This window comes from Helianthus annuus, chromosome 4 (genome assembly GCF_002127325.2).
Source record: "Helianthus annuus cultivar XRQ/B chromosome 4, HanXRQr2.0-SUNRISE, whole genome shotgun sequence".
In the NCBI taxonomy this organism is placed as follows: Eukaryota; Viridiplantae; Streptophyta; class Magnoliopsida; order Asterales; family Asteraceae; genus Helianthus; species Helianthus annuus.
Window position 1 is genome coordinate 138,440,082 of NC_035436.2, and position 22,071 is coordinate 138,462,152.

Here is a 22,071-nt window from a genome sequence, read left to right on the forward strand (position 1 = left end):
AACCTAAAAAACTCAAATGAGTTTTTGTATAGTTTATTTGATTTGGTCTATAAGGTTACCGAATGTCAAATTGAAAGGCAACAAATATATAGCATAGTTCCTATAAAGGTAAAATTACAGCAAAAACAATAAAAAAACCAAATGAAGGCGACATGTTATGAAATAAAAAAATAATAGAGACGAGAAATAAAAGAAGAGAGATGGCTGTCACAATTGTGTTTTTTTTATATTATCTGTTTTCAATTTAAAACTTATTAATAATACATACATACATGTATGTACACCACGTATGTCTGTATTAGAATATGGATCGTATTATTATTGATATCAAGTGCTGTAGTCACCTCCACAAACATCGTATTCCTAAGTTTCATTTTCATTATCACACGTGACATCAATTTATAGACTTTGCTTTCTTTATTCAACTATTAATAAACTAACAATATCAAACCTTAAAGCATAACTTAAGGCTGTTAGGCAACATCTGAATGGTTAAATGTTAAATCAGTAAGAGATCTGAATCATTAAGTGTTGAATCAGTAAGAGGTCTGAATCATTAAGAGCATGGATAATGCTTAATTGTTCAAAGCCAAATGTCTGACCAATTCAGATTAGAAGTCTTAACCATTTAGACTATGTATAATGCTTAATCATTCAGAGGCAAATGTCTGACCATTAAAACATCTGCTTGTGAAACAAACTGCTGAACCAGTAAGAGTCTGAACCACTAAGAATCTCATTAAATTAAGAGGTAAACAAACAGCCCCTTACTATGATTGTGAATAAAATATACTTTTTGTAATTATCTTAATTACTTGTTTTCCAACATAAATATCAATCCATTTTGTAACATCATGAATATGAACACACAAGTAGAAACATGTTAAATATTCATGATCAGAGATGAAGAAAGAGACTTGTAGGTCGTACATTGTGTTGATTTTATTGTCATGATAAATCTGATATAATTAATTTATTTGGGCTTTGAAATATCTTAATGATTTAGAAGGTTATAATTTTATTTTATTATAAAACTGGACATGTAACATTTCGATCTTACTAGAATGTGGCATGATTCAATCAAAAAAGATATCAAATTACTCTCATCATTTTCCCTCAATAAAGTTCCCCTTAAATTTAATTTGTTTAATGGAATTCATAAAATCAAGAACATACAAGAGCATAAATAAGATTCATAAATCATAATTACTTAATTAAAAATAAAACTATTATTACAAGCAATCCATAAAATCAATCAAATTAAAAAAAAAAAAAAAAAAAAAAACACCAGAAGTTGTCATCTTTCATTCTCAGTTGTACCAAAAATTGCCGTTCAAAAAAGGAAAAAAGGTGTACCAAAATTTAAAGCCATAATCTATACTATATAATAAAAGAAACCACTTTAGGGACACTTGTCATCATATTAGACTATCTCTTATAGATAATTATTATTTTAATTTAATCTCTTCTAATTAATTAATTATAGATAAATTAAATTTAATATTTCAAACATTAAATCTTGAATAACTTAGATTAAGTTGCTACAACTAGCTTTCAAAACTAAAGGTGAATCCGGCTATTATAGTAGAGGTTCTGCGATTTTGTAATCAAATTTTATAAAACAATTAAAAATACTACTTTAGCATTATTGACGATGTTAATGAATTACTATTAATCAACAGATAATATATCTGTTTCTTTTATATTTTCTGTTTTGTATTAATCCATAGTCGTAAGGTTATAGAAATCTTAAGGTGATAGAAATCTGGTAATGTTAAATTATAATTTGTTAACTAAGTTTGTATTATAAAGAATTAAATTTATTGAGACTTCGTTAACAAATTTTGCAACAACAGAATAATCTATATTTTAATCACGAAAACCAAACTTTGTATTAATATATTAAATATTTTTATTTTCACTATGCAAAATTACATTTACTCGACCCATGTAACACATGAGGTTTTTTAAGATATAACCTTTTATTACAATACACGGGGGTTTTTAAGGATATATATTTTTTATTATTTAGTACAGAAAATTACATTTATTCAAACCGTGTAACGCGCATATTTTTAAAGATGTAATTTTTTTTATTGTTTAGTATATAAAATTACATTTATTCAACCTGTGTAATAAATGAGGTTTTTTAAATATGTATTATTTTATTATATGGTAAACAATATTACATTTATTCAACCCGTGTAATAAACGAGATTTTTAAAGATATATATATTTTTATATTATTTGGTATATAAAATTACATTTATTCAACCCGTGTAATACACGGGGTTATAACCTAGTGTTCTAAAATAAAATAAAATAATAGAAGGTTCTGAATAAGATTTATTTTTTCTAACTGATTAAACTACATTTTCTAAGAAATCGTTACAAAGAAACTCTATATACTAAAAGCTCACATCTTATGAGTCTAAACACATTCTAATTAATCTTTTATTACTTTTATAAAGTTTCGCCTCCTGTTTATAAGTTACTTAATTCAAGTAAGTTTAAGTTTTGAAATAAAATTAATTTATGTTAAATCTTATTCTATTTATATGATTTGTGATTTTTTCTAAAAATTTCTTTTATACAACAACAAACTTTCTTACGTGGAACGTTTCTAATTTAGATAATTACTAGGTTATCATCCGGGAATACTCGCGGGTTGTGAATCTTTATATCTAAAAAATAAATATACATCTATATATATTAATTAATAAAAATATACCATGTAGTTGTGAATCTTTATAACCCGGAAACTTCCCGGACAGAAAAAATCAATTTATAATCTAATTATGTCATTAAATAAATTAAAAGACATGTTTCAAACGTTATTAAGTGTTTGAATAAATAACTTAAAATTTGGTGTCTATACTATGCGGTACCAATGTTGAAATTAAAAGACATGTTTTCAAACGTTATTTGCTCTAAAATAGCACTTTTTTTTCCATGGGGCGCCTCCTTCCTTTTCTTTACATGTGCACCCCTATGCTATGCGATACAGTACCGGTTAAGCCAAAGCACTTATGAAGAAATGAGTTGAGCCAAACCACTTTTTTTTTACTATAATCCCAAAGAAATAAAGGCACTTATGTTTTGACCTTTTTTAACCGAAATCCGATTACCAAACCTGACCCAATGCTATCTAAACCGAGTATTTAACACAATTATACATGAAGCCACACATGACCTAAGTAAAAACATAACAAAAACTTTTCAGATCAAACTTTCCACAACAAAACTTTTAAACACATTAAAAGAAGATAATTCAGATATATTTTCTTCTTTAAACAACCAACAAATCAAATTTTATTAAAAAACAGATTAGCATTGTGCTAATCCACATTAAAAAACAACCAGACAACAAACTACATCATAGACCCAAAAAAATTAACACGAAATTTCGCTAGTTTTCCCATGATAAACCAACGGATTTTGACTGATGTTTAACCCATAGGTGCGCCAAAACTCTAATTTCCTACTTTAAACTCTCCACCTTAGGTTGTTTACGGTTGAAGATAATATTATTTTGACTTCGCCAAATGCACCACACGACCGTTAGAATAATGGAGTAGACAACCTTTCTCCACTTCACAGAGCCTCTCGCTTGCTTATAAAACTTCAACTGGTGCTCGAATTCAAAGAAAAAGAAGCCATAAAGCATGTACCATGTATTAATAAAGTCCCAGATAGTTGTCATCCCACACGATACTAAAAGATGTTCTGCAGACTCCTCATATGCTCCACAAAAGCTGCACATAATAGACCCAATACTAACACTTCGTCTTGCCGGATTTGTACTCGTAGGCAAGTGATCCAACCCCAACCTCCACGCTAAAAAATGACTTTAAGTGATACCCTATTGTTCCATTCAAAGACCGTGCCATGCTCCGAAGAAGATATTGAAAATAAATAAAATGATCTTTACAATGAAAATAAAATTCACTTATAAAACAAAGTATTTTTTATGGTTAACAAACATAAAAAATTGACTTTGTTTCAAGAATTGAATTTGTAAATATTCTGGTGTGAACTCAATAATCCACTGTACATATGTAGTAAAAAGTAAGTATAACAAAATTCATTTAAACTCTATTTAACAAAATTCATCAAACTTCAATACCAGCCAATTCTCCCACCTAAATATACACATATATATACCAATGAGCATAACACTTTATAAAAATTACAAAAATAATAAAGAAAAACAAAAATATGTCATGTTCATGTACAACGCGAGTATCAGTACCAACTACTATGATGCCATTATGCCAAAGAGGAAATCAAGTTAGAAACTCGAGTTACACGGGTTGAATCCATTCATGACTATTCACAAAAATGTAGAAGATAAAAAACACATTCACGATTAGTCATTAACCTATTAACGAATAAAAATTAAACGAATGAAAAATGTATTGCATATAATTAGAAAATCATGTTATACGGGTGGAATCCAACTACTAACCATGCTCAGTGGCTATTAACCAACATGGTACCTCATTAGGTTTAATCTTGAATGCACACAAATCCACTCCAAAATCATACATCATAGGATTGACAGATGCAAGCTTTATGGAAAGAACCTGAAATTCATGTATTAAACAATAGCCAAGTAACTTGATCTTCTCCGTCTACCACCACCCTAACAACACCCGCCACCATCACAAAAAAATAACTTTCAACTTTCAGGTTTAATCATATAAACATAGACAAGAAGAGGACGGAATTACCTTTGCTTTCTCATAAATGAGTTCCAGAGAAGCATCAATTGCTTCTCATGTTGGCTAACATCCTTAAACCTATCCAGCCTCTGAATTCAAGTAAACATTGGAACTAATTATTGTTTATCTATCAACTGTAAATAATATTAACTGTTACCAGAATGAACATACCATTCTATATTCAAGATCAAGGACCTCATCATCAACCTCGTCTTCGCTGTCTTCCTCAGCAAACACCTGCTCTGGTGCCATTGGCTAAAAGTAGACCGTTCAAAATAAAATAGAGATTCCGATATCAATGGGCGAGTTGTGAAGTTTATAATACCCGACTGGTTTGAGAATGAAAGAACTGCCATCTCTCCAACAGGGATTGGATGTAAAAAAAAAAAGGCAAAAATCATGTTTCAAATTCTATAAAATCAAACATGAAAATCCTGAACATACTTTCTAGCATTGCGTCCTTTTCTTAATTTTCTAGGTCTTACAGATTTCTGTAGGATGGTTGGTGTAACGCTGCTTCCAGGTACAGGTGCGGAAGCCTCTTCTGGTCTAGAAAATACGATATCAGTAGCAGCAGCAATTGACACATCTGCAGCAGTAGATTCACGATCCAAACGCTCAGAAACAACACCTGAAAGAAACAAAATCAATATTTCAAACGTAATTTCAGAAGAAATGAACAAAACAGCTGTGAGCCACGAATGATCAAACTTGCCAGACATATTAGAGTCCAACGCCGCATGATTTGCATTTTGATTTTTCTCTTTGGTTCCCTTCTTCTCGTAGACATACGGCTTGAAATTTAAGGTTACGCTTAATTAAAAGGTGCATTTGTTTATATTCAAAAGCAAAACCTAATAAAACAAAACTGCTTGTGACTTACCAAAAGTTAAACGCCTTTTCGCTAGGTTCTAACTTTTTGCCAACTATTTGATTTCAAAAAGAAAACACTGTTAAAAATGCATCCTTTTTTATGCAATAACTCAAAAAACTTGTTTAACCAAACATTTGTTCAAACCCCCAAGGGTCAAAAGTGAACTACCAAGTCTACCATTTATTGTTTATACACAAGCAACTAAGACCAACAATCGGCAACATTCATGCACGGGACCTTTTCTTTTTGGACTTGTGAACAACTTTTGGCAACACCAAAAGCTGAGTAGACTTGGCGAACTTAAAGAAAGAGTGTCACAAAACTTAATGTCACAAGATTTCAAGTACTCTGACCAGCAGACGAAACCATACCTGAAAGTGCTTCTATATTTCTCAAATCTTGTTGTAAAGTCCTTAACATCACCTCTCAAGTTCTGAACGGCCACATCCCGAAGGTTCTGAGGAGACAGACTCAACTAAGCTGCTACGTCGGACCGAAGGAAAAACATGGATTAGTGGATTATTGTAATATTAATATATTATTTAGTTTATAAAAGAATTAAAGAAAAAAATGAATGAACGAAAGCCTACAATTCTATATTCGGGAGGTTTGCTAAATTCAATGACTGGCGAAGCATTGACATTTGGAACCTTAGAATAACTACAATCAACTACATCAGCAACCTCGATGACGATTGCGTTTCGGCTTACCCTAAGTAAATTAATGAAAAAAAGGTAAACATACACAATTACATTATATAAACTAATTATTTAAAAACATTATTAAATACTATAAACAAAATATAAAACATCACACTATATTGATTCTTCAGTATTATGAGTTGATCAACATTCACTTTAGACTTCCCTTTCACCTTCAATGACAAAATAATAACAATAATCAAGTCATACTACTCTATCTATAAATATATAATAATATAAGTTCAAAACATAAAATAAATCTTGTACTTACACCAGATTGAACTTTTGTAGACACAAGTTCGTCACCAACTGTAACTTTTGACTTTCCTTTAGCTTCAAACCACAAAACAATCAAAATTCATGATTTAAGAATTCAAGTAACTAAAACAATACAGAAACTGTAACCAAAGTTGCATAAACACGTACATGAGACTTGGTCTTTGGAAATGGAAACTCATCAACATTATTAACTATCTCCTTACCTTTTAGAGTTAGGATATTAGGTGATGAAAGAAGACGAAGAGGAGAGAAACAGAGTTGTCAAGGAGAACGAAATGGGTAGAAACAGAGAAACTGGAATGTATGACCAAGCCCCCACTTGATATGCTCTTCTTGGAATCTGCGTTTATTTGGAAAGAGTTAACAAACTCTTCAAACATTTGTGGGGATGATTGGGATAATTTTTTTCTTTTAACTGCCTGAAAGTATCCGATCAAACTCACTCTACAATATAAACCTGACCTAATTTCATCTCATGTGTTAATTATAGGTAAAACTAACCAGCGCAATGATTCTTGAGTTCTACAGTAGTTAATTTGAAATCAGATGCAGTATGTGCCTATTGTAGGGTTGAGCATGGTACTGGACCAAATGTGCATCCCTAACCAGCCCAATGTTTCTTTTATTTTCATCTCATGCAGTATGCAGTTCATTAGAACCACAGATTTTCAACAATTTGTATACTTGGGTTAATCATTGAAAATAAGGTAATTACTAATGTTAAATGAAAAAAAAAAGCAAAACATGTGCCTGTTTTATCAGAATAAAAGAAACATACTTGATGAAGAACACGTTTCAATGACACACGGTAAGAAACATCAGTAGTTATCCAGCATAGTGCAAAACTGAATACACTAACAACACGTAATCTGAATACACTAATAGGGTTTAAAGATTGAAATCAGACCTGATAGAAGATTGAACCGTGAAGCAATGGGTGTCATATAAAGCATATGTCTTTTTTACCAATAGAAGCATAGGTACTAATGAGATTTTCCCAAGCTGCCCCTTTCGAGTTTCCATGTATAAATTCCTCTGATGTTCTCAGCATTTCAAAAGCTTTATCCAGCAACCCAGATTTAATATACCCACCAGATGCAATAACATAAGCATTCCAATCGATTCCAAGGTTAGAATTGTTTTCCATATTTTAAGAACTTTTCCATTTTTTCAATATCGGAAGTAAGAGCGTATGCACTTAACCAAATGTAGTAGGTCAGTTTATCACAAGTAGGGTTGTTCATTTTTATCCGAAACCCGAAAACAAACCCGAATTAGAAGCCACCCGAACCCAAATTAGAGAATAACCGAAAAACCCGAACCCGAACAACCCAAACCCGACCAACCCAAACCTTAAATGGGTCAGTTATCGGGTCACTTTTTCCCAACCAAAAACCCCAACAACCCGACCCGAAAAACCCGAAATTTGAAACCCGAAAAAAACCCCGAACATTAGTTGTCTTTTTTTATAGATGCGATTTGATTTGGACTGTTTTGTATTTGAAACAATACGTTTTGAGACTTTTTAATGTTATCATACCATACTGTTAAATGAAGTTTGAATTGTGATGATATTTTCTAAAAAAAAATCTTTTTTTCATTTTACATCTAAACCCGAAAACCGAACAACCCGACCCGAACTAATCCGAACCCGAATAACCCATACCCGAACAACCCGAACTTTAACTGGGTTGGTTATCGGGTCACTTTTTCCTATCCAAAAACCCGAACAACCCAACCCGAAAAAAACCCGAAACCCGAAGAACACCCCTAATCACAAAGAATACCCATTTCCAAGATTGATTGATGGATTTTGTTGAGCTTTTCGTAATCTCCGATTTTCTTATATAAAATAAGGATGAAGTTGTAAGAAAGTGTTGTCATCATACGCGATTGCTTCATTTTCTCTGCAGTAGCTTCGGCTTTTTCTACTGATTTTGTGGCTGCATAAGAATTAAAAAGAGCACTGTAAACTTGGAGCTTCTTGACATCATCTGGAAGGCTGTTGAAATATTGCTCTGCTTGTTCTACCCCTTGAGCTTTTGACAACAAATCCAGATGAATTGCAGCACCTGGTGCTGTTAGTTTGCTTCCTTTTCTATTAGCCATCCATTCTGACAACTGTTACAGTTTATGATCAAGCCAAAATTTTTATCACAAAAGATTTAATCATAACAACTGTTTTGTACAAAAACTCAAAGACCCACACTTGATTTAAGTACCCACTTTCAGGTTAAAGAAAATTGTGATTCTTTTCATTAAAAATTCTTTTCATTGAACTTGACACGAGCTTGAACATAGTGTTCCATCCGAATTAAAGCCAGTCCCCAAGCATTCCATACAACAAATGCATTAATTTTAAAAAGAATTATAACATTAGATAAAATAAAACTGAAATAAAATTTAGAATATTGCTTTATATTATACATACCTTACACTTTTACAAGTATACACATCCATGCTATATCGTTCTTCAAGAGTTAAACGATCACGCAACCATAAGAACCCTAATCTGAATAATACAAAATAGAACCCAAAATCTGAAAAAATAGAACCCTTCAAAAACCTTATCATTTCGCTTCTGCCAAATCTTCCAAACCGCCATGAGAAAAATAGCATAAGACAATTTTGTTCCGATATGCTGAGTATCGAGTCTCCAAACCATCATAAGCAGATCCTGTAGAGACTAAAACTTGGCAGGAATGGGGTTTTAACCCATACGCAGATCTGGCACCAAACAAATTTAGCAAAAATACATTTAGCTAAAACGTAATCTGTCATTTCCTGGTCCCATTTCCGATCAACAGACCACTATACCCAAAGGCATCCAGAGTAGGAATCTTGTTAACGACTGCACGCCAAGCGAAACAACTGACTTTTGGAATCGCAACTATGCTCGACTTGAACACACCACTGCCAACAAATATTTTCTCACATGTTAAACAAAACAGAAAAGCATGCAATTTAAGAAAAAAAAAAAAGAGAAGACATGATAGCTATGTCTTACACTGGAAATTATGTAACAACTCAATGAACCCTAATCCCAAAATAAACCAGATCGAAACCAAAGTTAACATGAAAAAAAGAATACAAATCACTAACTTTACTTCCATTGGAATTGTGAACTAAATAACAAAATTGAAAGCTCATTGCATATCTAGATGTCTGGGAGAAGAGGAACCCAATTACCTATAATTGGTGCGAGGAACCATAGATGCCTTAAATCAATCAATGATCACTTATTCAATAGAACACTGATCTTCATTGAATTAGGGTTTCAGTAGTAAGCATATAACATCAAGGGGGTTGGATTTATACTTGAATCGTATAAGAGAATCCATAAAAAACCATAGGATGAAATCCGGTGAGAGTCCTGAAGCAATAATCCATAAAATGAAGATCCGTTAGATAACCCAATGAAAAAAAAGTAGAATGATGAAAAATACATACCAGTTGAAATACATGTGAAGTTAACAGACAAAAAAATGAAGAATTCGATGATGCCTTTAAGAAACACAATTAATTTTAGTTCTTACTAATATCAAAACTATAACTGGAAACTAACTCATGAAAATTTTCATGCTTGATAGAGTCAATTAAACAAAAATATAAAAGTATTAGTGAAAATCATATACACATAAAAGAATAATAAAAAACAAAAAAAATCCAAGATTAGGAATAATCGACTGAAGAATTGAAATACCCTAAGCATTTGGAGTGTATAATCGATTGAAAAGCAAAACTCGATCTCAATCCAAGGATGCACAGAAAATAAACCCTAATTAAATGAATCATTTGCAGAAGAGTGTACCTATTTGTTGAATCATTTCAATGTGAAGGAGGCTAGGTTTACATGATTGTTCGCCATGAAATTAGGGTTTGAATCAGTGGGAGAAGAACAGAGCGATGCGCAAAATTGTGGCTGTGAAGCATTAGGGCTTGTTAAAAACAATATATAGTATCCGAATTAATGCTCCATATCTAATTGATCCGATTCGGAGGTAATTCGGATCCCGCGTGAATGTAAACTTTTTTGTGTATCTAGAATGATTCCCTCCTAAACTCAAAATCCACCTCCACCATAGCTTGCCACATCATCAAAAATTGCTAAAATCACATGCCACATGACCCAAATCCATCTCATTTATATATATATATAGATATGAATTATTTTAGAAGGTTTCATTCATAGAAGTATTTGTTATCAGAACAAAGACAAAACTTTCGACATCTTTGTGGTTTGAAATCCTTTTCTTTGTATGTTTTTGGTTAGCTATTAGTACGTATGTAAACAACCAAAACATCGACATTACATAATATATAATTTCTATTATAAACATTATTTATTTTACACATTATATACTTTTATTTCTGTTATACAGTCACGTGTAATACACGAGTTTATAAACCTATTATATATATATATATATATATATATATATATAGGGAGAAGATCATGCGAGAACCACATCTTATTGTGGGAACCGTGAGAACCAATGTGAACACACCAAAAATGCCTAAAAATAGCTAAAAATTGCACAAAATTTTTTTTTTTAAATATTTTTTATATAAAAATCGCTACTTTTCGAAGCCAAAAAAAAAAAAAAATTAATTTTTTTTGCCACTAAAAGTAGCGATTTGAGCATAAAAAATATTAAAAAAAAAATTTAGATTTTTTTTAGGTTTTTTGGGGGTTTAGTTTTTAGTATTTTAGCTTGGGGGGGGGGGTTTAGGTTTTTGGGGGGTGGGGGAGGGGGGTTTAGGTTTTTTTTTTTTTTGGGGGGGGGGGGGTTTAGGTTTTTTTTTAGGTTTTTTGGGGGTTTTAGTTTTTAGCATTTAGCTTTGGGGGGGGTTAGGTTTTTTTTTTTTTTTGGGGGGGGGTGGGGGTGGGGGGTTTAGGTTTTTTTTTGGGGGGGGGGGGGGGTGGGGGTTAGGTTTTTTTAGGTTTTTTAGCTATTTTAGGTTGTGTTCACATTGGTTCTCAAGGTTCTCACAATAAGGGTGGTTCTCGCATGAGCCCTATATATATATATATATATATATATATATATATATGGAGAAGATCATGCGAGAACCACCTCTTATTGTGAGAACCGCGAGAACCAATGTGAACACACCAAAAATGCCTAAAAATAGCTAAAAATCACACAATTTTTTTTAATATTTTTATATAAAAATCGCTACTTTTCGAAGCCAAAAAAAATTAAAAAAAAATTCTTTTTTGGCCACTAAAAGTAGCGATTTGAGCATAAAAAATATTAAAAAAATTAGATTTTTTTTTGATTTTTTTAGATTTTTTTAGGTTTTTTGAGGGTTTAGTTTTTAGCATTTTAGCTTGGGGGGGAGGGGTTAGGTTTTTTTTAGGTTTTAGTTTTTAGCATTTAGCTTGGGGGGGGGGTAGGTTTTTTAGGTTTTTTTAGCTATTTTAGGTTGTGTTCATATTGGTTCTCGCGTTTCTCACAATAAGGGTGGTTCTCGCATGAGCCCCTCCCTATATATATATTGAAGGGATTTTAACATGTTTATCAAAGTAATTTCATCCATATGAAATAAAAACGCAGCGGAAATAAAGTTTAAAACATGTTACTTTTAAGATATAAATTCCATTTATATAAAAAATCCCAAAACCCGGATCCATATATGAAGATGCATACTATCATACACAACCATAGGGTGTTTAGAAAACTACCTTCTTGGAGTAATAGGATGATAAAAGGATGATGTTTCTTGAACGGTTGCCTTCAAGAGTAGAAGGCCTCAAGCTTGTATACCTCAAGCTTCCAACAAACACCACGAGATTAGCTAGGATTTTTAACACTAAAGATCAAAAAACCGAACACTTGAGAAATGCTCATGATAAGCGAAAATTAGAGAGCTATTTCTCTAGTTCTTCCTTGTTCTTGCATTTGTCATCTAAGTATTTATAGAACTATGAGAGAGAATTGCCACCCATCTTGACCAATCATGGGCCAACTTACACATGCAAGTGCATGAAACCCCATTGGACCAAAATGGTCTTGGTTAGACCACCCAATCAAATCTCTCTAGCTTATGACAATTGCATGTCTTGTGATTGGATATAAAAGTTTGGGAAGAACACCAGGGGGGGGGGGTGGCCTAGCTTTATTTTATAAAAAAAATAATTTCTTTTAAAAAATTTTAGTCTTGGTTTATATATATATTTATAACTTTTATAAATATAACACTACATATATGCAAGACTTTATACAATTTTTTAAAATGTTATTTAACCCATTAAATAACAAAATAAAATATTCTCTCAAAATAAATTATCCATATAACTTATTGGTTTCTCAAGTGTAATTATTTAGAACACCAATTTCTAAATATTGTAAGTGTTAATATTTATTTGTTTGATCATATCACAAATAAATAATATAAGTGTTTGTCTAACTTGTTATTGGGTATGACTCGACTTGGATCATAACGTACTAGCCACATCAATTTAATATGTGTCTTGCGCATACAGAGTCCAACAATCTCCCACTTGCACAAGATACATAGAAGATTGATGCAAGTAGTAAATGACGCCTAACTACGGTTTACTACCCCCAATACGTATGACTATATTTGCCATTCAATAACATCATCCCTTTCATGTCCCTTACTTGAACATGATTTAGGTGAATTTATCATTTATCCTTTTATTACAGATGTCATGTTAAATACAGAGACACAGAGTGATCACTCTCTATTAATTTAACTTTATCAGGCCTTAGACATCTTACTCTCAACGAATAAGAGGAACAAATCCCTTCTTGACTACATACGTCTCTCACAATCACCTTGTATCACACCTGAACTTAGCCTTATGTACTGTCATATTACTGACAACGAAGAAATAAGTCAAGACAAAATATTTGGTGAATATCAAGACCCAATATGTATCTCCGGTCAGAGGATACTATGATATTCGCCTTTACTCAAAATTTACTTATGATCAATCACAAATGATTCCATGCAGTAATATTTGAGAGCGAGCCAGTCCAATATTTGTATCCCACAAATATCTATGAACTTTGGCAGCAACACTTTGCTCTATATTCATTCTAAATGAATATCCACCAATCCAAGTTCATAATAGTCTTACATTCATATTTGTTCCCATAATTATGATCGACTACGGACATTTAGAATAACTAACTTATTCACGGATTTAAACATGCTAATATGAAATGTAACTCAAAATACCATAAATGAGTTAAAATTAACAATTGTTTCAATATCCAAATACAAAATTAGATCAAATCCATTCACTAGAATATCGAAGTCCTAAGGAACATGTGTGACCCTCATGTTTTCCTCTATCAAGGAGCTTCGTGAGTGGATCTGCAATATTTTGATCAGTGTGAACTTGGCGGATACATATCTTTCCTTTTTCAACTTCATCTCTTATGTAGTTGAATCTCCGCTCGATGTGTCTAGTCTTTTGGTGCGCACGAGGTTCCTTGATTTGAGCAATCGCACCCTCGTTATCACAAAAGATCTCTAGGGGATCTTGAATGGTAGGGACCACCCCTAGGTCGGCTATAAATTTCTTCAGCCATGCAGCTTCCTGGGCTGCCAATGAAGCGGCGATGTATTCTGATTCTGTAGTGGACAATGCTACCACATCTTGTTTAGAGCTCCTCCAGGAGACTGCTCCTCCATTTAAATGAAGACATACCCCGATTGCGATCGAGAATCACTTCGATCGTTTTGGAAACTCGCGTCCGTGTAACCCTTTACAACGAGTTCCTCCTCACCAGATCCATATATTAAGAGCATATCCTTAGTCCTCCTAAGATATTTCAATATGCTTTTAACAGCCATCCAATGACTGTTACCTGGATTTTGTTGGTATCTACTCGTCATGCTCAAGGCGCATGAGACGTCCGGCCTAGTGCATATCATTGCATACATGATGGATCCTATAGCTGACGCATATGGGATTCTTTTCATTTTCTCTTGCTCATCCTTTGAGCTTGGACATTGAGATGTATTCAATATTGTCCCCTTTTGAATAGGTACAAAACCTCTCTTAGAGTTCTCCATTTGGAACCTATTCAAGACTTTGTCAATGTATGCACTTTGGTTTAAACCTATCAAGCGCCTTGATCTATCCCTATAGACCTTTATTCCCAGAATGTAGGCTACTTCACCAAGATCCTTAATGGAAAAACAACTTCCAAGCCAAGCTTTTACACCTTCCATGGTTGGAATGTCATTCCCAAATAGTAGAATGTCATCGACATACAGTACTAAGAAAGTGATGATGCTCCCACTAGCTTTCTTGTACACACAAGCTTCATCGCCGTTTTTGATGAATCCAAAATTCTTAATTTCTTCATCAAAACGGTGATTCCAACTTCTAAATGCTTGTTTCAATCCATAGATTGATTTCTTTAACTTGCATACTTTGTCAGGATGTTTTGGATCGACAAAACCTTCAGGCTGAACCATATAGACATCTTCATCAAGATATCCATTAAGAAAAGCCGGTTTGACATCCAATTGCCAGATCTCATAGTCATAATATGTAGCTATGGAAATAATATCCTGATTGACTTTAGCATCGCCACAGGCGAGAAGGTCTCATCTTAATCAATTTCTTGAGTTTGAGTGAAACCTATTGCTACAAGTCTTGCTTTATAAGTATCCAAGTTACCATGCATATCTGTTTTCTTCTTGAAAACCCACTTACTTCCAACTACTTTAGAGTTAAGTGGTGGCATAACCAATTCCCAAACTTGGTTGTCATACATGGATTGCATCTCTATGTTCATGGCTTCAAGCCATTTGTCGCAATCGGATTTTGACATTGCATCATGGTATGTGGTTGGTTCATCTGAATCTACCACGTAGCATCCATCCATGAAAAATCCATATCTTTCAGGTGGATTACTAATTCTACCAGATCTGCGAACATTTTGTGTGTTCTGATCAACCTCTTGATCGTTTTCAACAACCTCTTGTTGAGTGCTAGAATTAACCAAACGTGTATCGTCTTGTGGTTCTTGATCCTCCTCAAGTTCCACTGTTCTATCACTGGTTCCTTCCATAAGGAACTTAGCTTCTAAGAACTTACCCTTTCGAGAAACAAATACCTTTTTGCTCGGTTGGGTCGTAGAAATAATATCCTATATCATCTTTAGGATATCCTACAAAGATACACTTAGTAGATCGAACTTCCAATTTATTTGGAGTGTATTGCTTAACATAAGCTTCACAACCCCAAACCCTTAAGAATGATAATGATGGAGGGTTTCCATGCCATATTTCAAAAGGTGTCTTTTCCACTTTCTTGGTTGGGGCCATATTTAATATACGGACTGCAGAGAGCAAAGCGTAACCCCAAAATGATAGAGGCAATGTGCTTCTAGCCATCATAGATCGAACCGTATCTGATAGAGTTCGATTTCTCCTTTCGGACACACCATTGTGTTGTGGTGTTCCAGGTGGAGTAAGTTGTGAGATAATCCCACAACTCCTAAGATGATCTTGAAAAGCACCACTAAGGTATTCACCTCCTCTATCGGTGCGAAGGATTTTGATTGTTTTCTTGAGTTGATTTTCTACTTCACTTTTGAAGTCTTTGAACATTTCAAATGCTTCATCCTTGTGTTTTAGTAAATACACATAACCATAACGACTATAGTTGTCGGTAAAGGTAATGAAGTATCTTTCACCATTCCTAGTCATCGGCTTAAAAGGACCACATACATCTGAATGTATGATACCTAACAAGTCCTTAGCCCTTTCAAATATTCCACTAAAGGGCGTCTTGGTTATTTTGCCTTGTAAACAAGATTCGCATACATCAAATGAATTATCTTCATTTGTATTCAAAAGACCATTTTTCTGAAGTGTATGCATGCGTTTCTTGCTTATATGTCCAAGGCGACAATGCCAAAGGTAGGAATAACTCAAATCCATTTTGAGTTTCTTGTTGGTTACTTGGTACATTGAGCTATCATATGATGCGTTATCATGATCTAATTCATAAATACCATTTAAAGACATAGCTTTAAAATAAAACACATCATTCTTAGAAACATAAATGTCATAGTTAACAAATTCGAAATTGAAACCAGATTGTTTTAAAAGGGAAACTGAAATTATGTTCCTAGTCAAACTAGGAGCATACAAAACATTCTTCAAAATAACTTCCAAACCACTTGGAAGCTTTAAAACGTAGTCTCCTTGAGCTTCGACTTCAACTTTTGCTCCGTTGCCCATAAAGAGACTAGCGTCTCCCTTCTTATAATGTTTATTTCTTTTGAACCCCTGCAACGAATTGCAAATATGAATTCCACATCCGGTATCTTGTACCCATGTGTTAGAAGAAATAACATTAAGCTCAACATGTATCATAAAGATAGTACCTGAGGTTTGCCCTGCATCCCTCTTGTTTTTCAACTCCTTGAGATAGGTTGCACAATTTCTCTTCCAATGTCCTATCTCACCACATTCAAAACATGGATCATTCGTAGCAACCTTTTGCTTCTTCTCTTTTGGTTTGGCGGGTTCTGCTTTAGATTTTCCTTTTCCCTTTCCCTTGACGTGTCCCTTTCTTTTAGCATAGGTTGCTTTAGATTCGGGGTGGGGCCTTTTCTTGTTGCCTCCTTCATTGATCGCTAGGACGGGTAAAGCCTTTTTGCCCATACTTGCTTCGGCCGTTTTGAGCATTGCATGAAGCTCACCAATGCTCTTGTCCCATCCATTCATGTTGTAATTCATAACAAATCTCTCAAATTTCTTTGTTAAAGAGTGAGGATCAAATCCGTAGCCAACTCTTTGGAGACGGAACAATTTAGCCGTTCGAGGCGATCAATGTGGCTTTTCATCTTGAGAACATAAGATGATACCGATTGGGTTTCCTCCATTCGATATGCATGAAGCGCCCGAACAGTTTCGAAGCGTTCTACCCTTGCTTGTTGTAGGAACATTTCCTTTAACTGGGTAATCATGTCGTATGCCCCGTGGTGTTCAAAATCCTTTTGAATTTCGGGAATCATAGTTCCCAACATGAGGCATGAGGCTTGCATGGAGTCCTCGGTATACTTAACCCAATCGTTGTAGGCTTCCACATCTTCCACGTTAGGTTCATCGGGAATAGGATCGTCCAACACATAGGATATCTTCTCTTGCTTGAGAACGATTCTCAAGTTTCGAAACCAATCCATGAAGTTGTTATGGTTGAGACGATCCTTTTCAAGGATGGTTCTTAGTGATAGGTTTCGGACGGTTTGGGTAATCGGGTTTGCATTGTTAGCGGCCATCTACAAAATTTAACAAGTTCAATTTTAGTATTTTCGATATTATTATATTTTAATCATTAATACCCTTTTGTGTCTTAAAGACAATTAATAATTAAAATCTAGAATCCAACGTTACATTTAAATATTGGTTAGGTGACCTTTATCCCTCTATTTAAATTAACAAGGTAGTCAACGTTTGACAATTGCAACTCTTTGCAATTTCTAGCAATATGGGATCGGTTAAACATCTTTATGTTTAGTTGGCATGTTTAATCCCATCAACACCTTTGTTCCCCATGCTTTGGTGACCCTAAGTTCATGGTTTCCAAATCAAGTCGTCCAACTTACACACACGTGTGAGTTTATACACATAAGTGGTTAGGTGACCTTTATCCCACAAACATGGTAAACCCACCTCGAACATACAAGTTCCCTCAAATGTGGTTAGGTGACCTTTATCCCACAATAAAAGTTCCCAAGTGTTTCGAGTGTTGTATAAAAGGATGGTGTTTGACTTGTTTTATAAAAGGTTTTTAATATTTCAAAATTCTAGTTTAGAAAATATTATGTACCATACATTTGCATGCATTCAAATCAATGGTACTTTAGTGAAAACTAATTTTCAAGGTTCTTTTTAATAAAACCCATTTTATTATAAAATCATTAATTTTTAATAAACCTTTTATTAACCATTTTAATGATTTTGTTAAGAACCAATTTTACGCTTGTTGTTGATTATTAGTTTGTTAAGTCATGCATATCGACATATCATCTAAACAACAAAATAAACAACCAAACAAGCACATCATTCATAATAATAGGTGCATAACCATAGCCAACTATTTTGACAACACTTGTTAGCCGAAACAAGTGTGCCAAAAGGTCCTTCCTAAGGGATGCAAAATGACACAAGTAATGTGTCGATGAACTCCCACTTGATCCCGCATCCAAATGCTTCAAGTCTCCTTCTTGTGTTGTGATTTCTCCACCTTCTTTGGGCTTCCAAAAGTCTTTTATATTCAGCTCCAAATTCCTTTGGACTTCAAAAAATATGTTTTGGTTATCGGGTTTAAATCCCGTTAAGAACCATGAAGTTCTTTGGACCGAATGTTATGGTCCAAACCAAAACCGCATTTTTATGTGCATCTTCTTTTACAAAATATATCCTAATACATTTTTTCTAGTAAAATAAAATGCACCTAATCTATTTATTTTACATACCAAATGAAAATAAATAAATTACATATCTTCTAATGGAAGAACAAAAAAGAAAAATAATTATTACAACCCATTGAAATAATAAATGAAATAAAACACAACACAATCATTCAACACAAGGTCATGGCTAGGTCATATGCACCAAAATATATATCTAAATATATATTTATTAATTTCAAGAAGCATAAAAAAATGGTTCCCTTTTATAACCATTTTCGGTTATGAACAAAAAACCGAAAAGGTATTTTTTGACCAAACAAACAAATCATCCATATGAAATAATTTTTCAAGATTTCCTTATGCATGTAAGAAAATAATCTTGAAAAACAAAGGGATAACCATATTAAAATTTTCGGCCATGGGGTTTTATTCAAACCCGAAACCCGAAATTTTTAATTTACTGAAGCATGCACTCATATAAGCGGCTCTAGATGCCATTGAAGGGATTTTAACATGTTTATCAAAGTAATTTCATCCATATGAAATAAAAACGCAGCGGAAATAAAGTTTAAAACATGTTACTTTTAAGATATAAATTCCATTTATATGAAAAATCCCAAAACCCGGATCCATATATGAAGATGCATACTATCATACACAACCATAGGGTGTTTAGAAAACTACCTTCTTGGAGTAATAGGATGATAAAAGGATGATGTTTCTTGAACGGTTTCCTTCAAGAGTAGAAGGCCTCAAGCTTGTATACCCCAAGCTTCCAACAAACACCACGAGATTAGCTAGGATTTTTAACCCTAAAGATCAAAAAACCGAACACTTGAGAAATGCTTATGATGAGCGGAAATTAGAGAGCTATTTCTCTAGTTCTTCCTTGTTCTTGCATTTGTCATCTAAGTATTTATAGAACCATGAGAGAGAATTGCCACCCATCTTGACCAATCATGTGCCAACTTACACATGCAAGTGCATGAAACCCCATTGGACCAAAATGATCTTGGTTAGACCACCCAATCAAATCTCCTCTAGCTTATGACAATTGCATGTCTTGTGATTGGATATAAAAGTTTGGGAAGAACACCAAGGGGGGGGGGGTGGGCGGCCTAGCTTTATTTTATAAAAAAAATAAATTTCTTTTATAAAATTTAAGTCTTGGTTTATATATATATTTATAACTTTTATAAATATAACACTACATATATGCAAGACTTTATACAATCTTTTAAAATGTTATTTAACCTATTAAATAACAAAATAAAATTTTCTCTCAAAATAAATTATCCATATAACTTATTGGTTTCTCAAGTGTAATTATTTAGAACACCAATTTCTAAATATTGTAAGTGTTAATATTTATTTGTTTGATCATATCACAAATAAATAATATAAGTGTTCGTCTAACTTGTTGTTGGGTATGACTCGACTTGGATCATAACGTACTAGCCACATCAATTTAATATGTGTCTTGGGCATACAGAGTCCAACATATATATATATATATATATATATATATATATATACTAGATTATTACCCCGTGTATTACACGGGTTGAAAAAATGTTATTTTACATACTAAATAATAAAAAAAAATATATCTTTAAAAACCTCATTAATTATTACACGGGTTGAATAAATGTAATTTTATATATTAAATAATAAAAAATATTATATTTTTAAGAACCTTGTGTATTGTAATTTATATACCAAATAATAAAAAGTTAAATCTTTAAAAACTCTATGTATTACACGAGTTGAATACATGTAATTTTAGATTAATAATTTATTAAATAAATATAATTTTAGATTAATGGTGTATTAAATAAATATAATTTTGGTTAAAATCTTATATATAAATTTTAAGTAATCTATATATTTGATAAATAATAAAAATACTAATAATATTATAAAATCTAATTTATATACTAAATAATAAATATAAAAGAAAGGCGGAAAACCCAAAAAATAGGTGCCTCCAATGAATGACACGTGTCATATATTGGTTTCTTTAATTATATGGTATAGATATAGATATAGATGTTCACATCATCGGTTGTTTCAATCGATAACATAATTTGTTTTCATATCATGGATCCATAACTAACGCTACAAATGTGACAAACACTACAAAAAGGGAGGTGGATATGAAATACCGAGTATAAAGTTAACCGAATAGACTATAAAGAAAATTGAACTAAAGTAGAGTATATGGTCTAAATATGGAGTAAAGTGAAATAACGAAGTAAAGTGTGCATGGTCTAAATATGGAAGAGTGAAATAAGTCGTTTTATACTTAAGATTTATGAATATATAAAACTCACTGAAATTAAACTAATAATATTTATCCATAAGATATTAAACTAATAATATTTAGTAGGATGTTTATCTATAATATATTAAACTAAATAATATTTAGTAGGATGATTATCTATAATTAATTAAAAAAAGATTAAACTAAAATAAGAATTATCTACAAGAGATGGTCTAATATAATGACAAGTGTCCCTAAAGTGGTTTGGTAAGACCCGTGTGCAAACACGGGTCGTTTCTTAGAAAACCATGCATAACATATATTGACAGAGAGTAAAAAAAATAATTATTGCAGACTTACAAAATTGATATAAATTAATGATTAATAGCTTTATTCAACAGCAATTCCATTATGTTGAGAACAAACTACTTTACAAAATTACTTTAATGATAGGGTGACTTGGGATTTTTTAAAAATGTTTGTTTTTGTACTACTTTACAAAATTACATAGAATTCAAGAAAACGAAACAACAAACTAAACAGATATTGAGGTATTCAAACTTCTGTTGAATACTATATGAGATGTTGACCAAAATTAAAACAGATGTTGATCAAAAGTCAATCAGATGTTGACCAATAGTCAAACAGATGTTGACCTTAAACAGATTTTTGGTTTAACGCCACAGATCTGTTTATGGCCAAACATCTGTTTAAGTCGAAATATCTGATATAGAAGGCCAAACATCTGTTTAAGGCAAAACATCTGTTTAAGGTGAAACATCTGTTTATGACCAAACATCTGTTTAAGCAT

The 22,071-nt window shown here is 32.7% G+C and overlaps 1 protein-coding gene across 7 annotated transcripts; it reads right to left on the bottom strand.

The window, feature by feature from the left end:
• Window positions 1-4,407: 4,407 nt before the first annotated feature.
• Window positions 4,408-10,518, bottom strand: LOC110936767. 7 transcript variants are annotated; one of them, XM_035988951.1, is made up of 17 exons: window positions 10,390-10,518; window positions 9,768-9,951; window positions 9,010-9,491; window positions 8,468-8,699; window positions 7,486-7,637; window positions 6,782-6,918; window positions 6,571-6,632; window positions 6,413-6,472; window positions 6,189-6,309; window positions 5,970-6,078; window positions 5,608-5,650; window positions 5,440-5,518; window positions 5,210-5,355; window positions 5,050-5,098; window positions 4,896-4,979; window positions 4,734-4,813; window positions 4,408-4,645 (listed from the first exon to the last, which is right to left on the bottom strand). In XM_035988951.1, the coding sequence occupies exons 10-17, from the start codon at window positions 6,016-6,018 to the stop codon at window positions 4,594-4,596; spliced, it is 582 nt and encodes a 193-aa protein (XP_035844844.1). In that variant the 5' UTR covers window positions 6,019-6,078; window positions 6,189-6,309; window positions 6,413-6,472; window positions 6,571-6,632; window positions 6,782-6,918; window positions 7,486-7,637; window positions 8,468-8,699; window positions 9,010-9,491; window positions 9,768-9,951; window positions 10,390-10,518; the 3' UTR covers window positions 4,408-4,593. The 7 variants fall into 7 exon arrangements, with proteins under 7 accessions (XP_035844844.1, XP_035844842.1, XP_035844843.1 ...); XM_035988949.1 differs by having other exon boundaries at window positions 8,366-8,699; XM_035988950.1 differs by having other exon boundaries at window positions 5,970-6,081; window positions 7,486-8,699.
• Between the last annotated feature and the right edge of the window lie 11,553 nt (window positions 10,519-22,071).

What these genes read in the sequence shown, in the direction of transcription:
- LOC110936767 (XM_035988951.1), bottom strand. Translation starts at nt 6,018, where the DNA reads ATGTTAAGGACTTTACAACAAGATTTGAGAAATATAGAAGCACTTTCA. An exon ending in CAACCATCCTACAGAAATCT is followed by an intron (nt 5,099 to 5,209) that starts GTAAGACCTAGA and finishes TTTTTTTTACAT; the next exon opens with CCAATCCCTGTTGGAGAGAT. An exon ending in TTCATTCTCAAACCAGTCGG is followed by an intron (nt 4,980 to 5,049) that starts GTATTATAAACT and finishes GTCTACTTTTAG; the next exon opens with CCAATGGCACCAGAGCAGGT.